At 39.2% G+C, this 4,167-nt stretch overlaps 1 protein-coding gene across 1 annotated transcript; it reads right to left on the bottom strand.

The window, feature by feature from the left end:
- Nucleotides 1-573: 573 nt before the first annotated feature.
- Nucleotides 574-1,089, bottom strand: LOC134745832 (uncharacterized). The gene has a single exon (XM_063679921.1). The coding sequence runs from the start codon at nt 1,087-1,089 to the stop codon at nt 574-576; it is 516 nt and encodes a 171-aa protein (XP_063535991.1).
- Nucleotides 1,090-4,167: the final 3,078 nt, after the last annotated feature.

Genomic DNA, 4,167 nt, shown 5'->3' with positions numbered 1-4,167 from the left:
TTCACACTTGTTGGTCCGGTCGCGCTCACACTTGTTGGTCTGTCCAAACACACTACACTCACGGTGTCACTACGCGTGTTTGAGTCGGATATCACTGGTTTTTTACACAAACAAATCACAGGATTCCACACATTTGACAGTTTAAACCCATCTTCACGATTGAAATTTTTGTATTTGTGAATTTCAACGGCTTCTCTTACAAATATTGGGATATAGTGGCGTTCTGTCGAAATGACCTTGGGACTATGCAACTCGATCCAGTGATTTGTACCCGACTCAAGGAGATGCTGAGCAATAGCTGACTTGCGAACGTCATTGTTCTTGACCGCAGCAATGTGTTCTTTAATTCTGCAGGCAATAGTGCGTTTGGTCTGCCCAATGTACGAACTACCACAGCTGCACTCAACTTTGTATACACCAGGTTTTTCCAGGGAAAAATTGTCTTTAGGCGACCGCAGAAATTGTGCAATTTTCCTGTGCGGGGTGAAGATAGTTTTTACAGAGTAGTTATTTAGTATTTTTGGTATCTTGTCTGTCACACCCTTGACGCACGGCATAAACGCTGGCTGTCTCTCAACGCGATGAGTGAGGCGCTTGGTTTTTTGTGTCCCGCTTGTCAATGTTAACTCTGTAGCCATTCATCCTCAGGACACTCTGAACATGGTTCAGCTCCTGGTTTAGATGTAGCGAGTCACACAGAGCGTGTGCTCGATTAGTCAGTGATGCCACAACCGAGTTTAACTGTCTGGGATGATGGTGCGAGCTCGCGTGTAAATAGCGGTCCGTGTGAGTCGGTTTCCTATAGAAAGAGTGTCCCAGCATGCCACAACCTGTAACATTCAGTCTCACATCCAGAAACGCAATACTCCTTTCTTGTTCCATTTCCAATGTAAACGACATGGATCGGTGCATGCTATTAAGGTGTCCTAGCATCAGTTCAGCTTCCTGTTTACCACCCTTAATTATGCAGAACACATCATCCACGTACCTCTTCCAAATTTTAACGGGAACTGGGGGCGCAGAAAGGGCTAGGTGCTCAAAGTGTTCCATCCAAATGTTAGCCACCACTGGATCCACCGGACTGCCCATCGCTACTCCCTCTGCCTGTATATAATATTGCCCGCGAAACAGAAAATAATTTGTAGTGAGGCAGTGTTCAAGGAGCCTTACGTATTCTATTGGCATGCCGTTCTCCTGGATCTTGTTTCTTACTACCTCAATGCTATCAATTACAGGTACGTTAGTGAACAATGACTACGTCAAAACTGACCATCACTTCATCAGGTTCAATCCTAACGTCCTGTACGATCTCAATAAAATATCGGGAGCTCACAAATAATACAAAAGGTAATCACGGTTTATATCCCGGTCACTATAAGTCTAGTGAAACTAACCGTGAATCATTCAAAACTCTAATTTAGTAACATTTTGAGTAATCGCGGTTTTAAAATTTGGAACCATGTCAAAATATATAGTAATTCCGTGACCAGTTCTTTTTTAACAAAAAAAAAGTTGTGTTACATATATTATACAGTGGTAGCAAAAGATATAACTAATAGTTCATTAAGAGCTCTACATTTTGAAATAAAAATCTTATTTTCCGAAAAAAGTGACTAGACATGTTCTTTCCGTGTACCCTTCAAATATTCGTGCCCATCACGCAAATAAATGCCTCTGCCGGGATTCGAACCCAGGAATACGATAAGAAATGTATACCGGTACGATGCTTTATTGATTCGGGCGCACAGAAGACTTATTTACGTCGCGATATAATAGAAAGTTTAAATTTGAAGCCTGTTGGCAAAGAAATCGTGTCGAATTGTCTTTTTGTCGGGATCGAAACTAAAAAGGAACTGTTTTATACCTACGAGTTCACCGTAGAAAGCTTGGATAAGAAGTTTCAACGTACAATGACTGCGCGAGGCAAGCCTAAGCTCTGCGGGTACGTTCCTCGTTTAAATGTAAATCATGAAATGTTCAAAGAGTTACAGAATAGTAGATTGTTAACCAAGGGATGAAATGCATTAATTTCTGCCGAGGTATTTTGGCGCTCGAACGCAGTGAGATTTATTTATTACTTATTATAATTATACATTCAAAAGAAAGAAGACAGTTTGGGTCCTTTTCTTATATAATTATTAATTGTCGTTGTTGGCGAGGCACAAGTCACAGTTTCCCATACTTTTGTTTTTTTTTCTTGTGCATTAATTAGATTTTTTATTTCGTCCATCGACACGAAGCAGCTAGTATGAAATATTCTAAAACAAGTGTTGCAGTTTATGGCATCGCGCGGCTGCACTTTTCTGGAACAGAAAATGCACCGCTGATGCATAGCATCGCTGCTTGTGAGCAACACTTTTTTTAGTGTGTCTCTGTACTTATCAAAATTCTTTTTGGTTGGTTGATTCTTGTTCTTTGCCATGTGCTCAAATATATTTATTAGGATAGGTCCACAGTTATAATTGTCCTGTTGTATATAATGTTTGACGTCTGTTACCGGTTTTAATCTCATGTTTAACTGTTTTTTTTCCAAGAGGTGCTGAAATTTTTCTGTGTATAATTGTACGTAAAGAGTCTCATTTCCTTGCGGGTCTATTATGGTGAGCGTCTCGTTTCTGAGTGACACAATTCCCATAGTGTAATGGCTATGTTGACATATAGGGAATACGGTGTCTTTTTTGGAGTCTAAAGGGATCATGTTGAGGAATTGATCGGTGAGAATAAAATTGTTGAAAATATAATGAGAACGTTCCACTGACACTAAATTGTATTTTTCGTTGTTAAAAATGTGTAATAAATGATCAATAACTTTGTCCACCACATATTGTTTGCCAGATAGTGTTATATAATCTTCGATTAATAGGCTTTTCATGGTAGTTTGCTTAATATGTTCCACGTAATTTACTACGTAGCCTCTCCCTATTTCTTTATAGTAATCGACGTCGTCAATTAGGCCATTTTGTAAAAAAGTATACACTTTACTTGGAGGTAATGTCTCTAGCCGCTGCCTTGATGAAATTTCGTTTGTAGAGCAATGCTTACAAAAGAAATCTTTATCGGCCAAGTCAGGTGAAGAGCAACCGTCGACTTCTTGAGCACATTGCTGATGAATCCACATGTCACACGTGTCACACTGGACCCAGTTCGTGAAAGTTGTTGACCATGCCCCGCGTCCACAGTACAAACAGTTGATGATTTTGTCACAGTCAGGCGCTGGAGCTGGACACATTTTTTTTAGATGTCGGCCCTCGAAATGGCTGAATGTACTTTTTCGTTTTCGGTTCCATGACTCCTCGGAAGATTTCATGTGTTTCGCTGTCGATTTCGACTGCACACATAAGCCTTTCTTTTTTTTAATGAGCAAGTGCTCTTTGTGAATGGAAAGGACTTCTGACCACAATGTCCTTAAGAGCTGAGTACATTTAAATTTTTTGCGTCCATTTAGGCTGTTCAGTTTCAGCTGCCCGAAATAATTCTCAACGGGCGCGTTACTGACTCTGTCGTTTTTTAATAAATTGGTCCACATAGGCAGGTACACAGATAAAAAAGATATCTTAACTCAAAACGCAAAACTCTCTTGCGCACGGTTGCTTAAAGAAAATAATAAATTGCTTGGTCCAATAAATATGTCTTGAGTTAAAAACATCATGATTTTTTAAAGCAGAATAAAAATTATTTAGTTTTATCTTTACACATTTTTGAAGCTAAAGGTAGTGATTTGAGTTAAGATATTAATTATTCGCCGCAATAAAAAAACGTCTTAGCAAGAAATCTTGACAAACTGAAAAAGTTTTAGGCTGCTGGGTGTTATTCTGGATTTTGAGGTAGCCATACTCTTTCAATGTTCACGAATTATACCTCATTTGAAAGAGTTTTTCATGCCGCTTCTTACGATACTAGACACAAAGTGTAATGTAGACAGCTTCTCATCGAAATCTTGACAAACTCTGAAAAAGTTTTAGGCTGCTGGGTGTTATTCTGGATTTTGAGGTAGCCATACTCTTTCAATGTTCACGAATTATATCTCATTTGAAAGAGTTTTTGATGCCGCTTCTTACGATACTAGACATAAAGTGTAATCTAGACAGCTTCTCATCGAAATCTTGACAAACTCTGAAAAAGTTTTAGGCTGCTTTGTGTTATTCTGGATTTTGGGGTAGCCATACT

This window comes from Cydia strobilella, chromosome 12, assembly GCF_947568885.1.
Source record: "Cydia strobilella chromosome 12, ilCydStro3.1, whole genome shotgun sequence".
Lineage (NCBI taxonomy): Eukaryota > Metazoa > Arthropoda > Insecta > Lepidoptera > Tortricidae > Cydia > Cydia strobilella.
The sequence above is the reverse complement of the archived record's forward strand: the minus strand, read 5'-3'. Positions and strand labels throughout refer to the sequence as shown.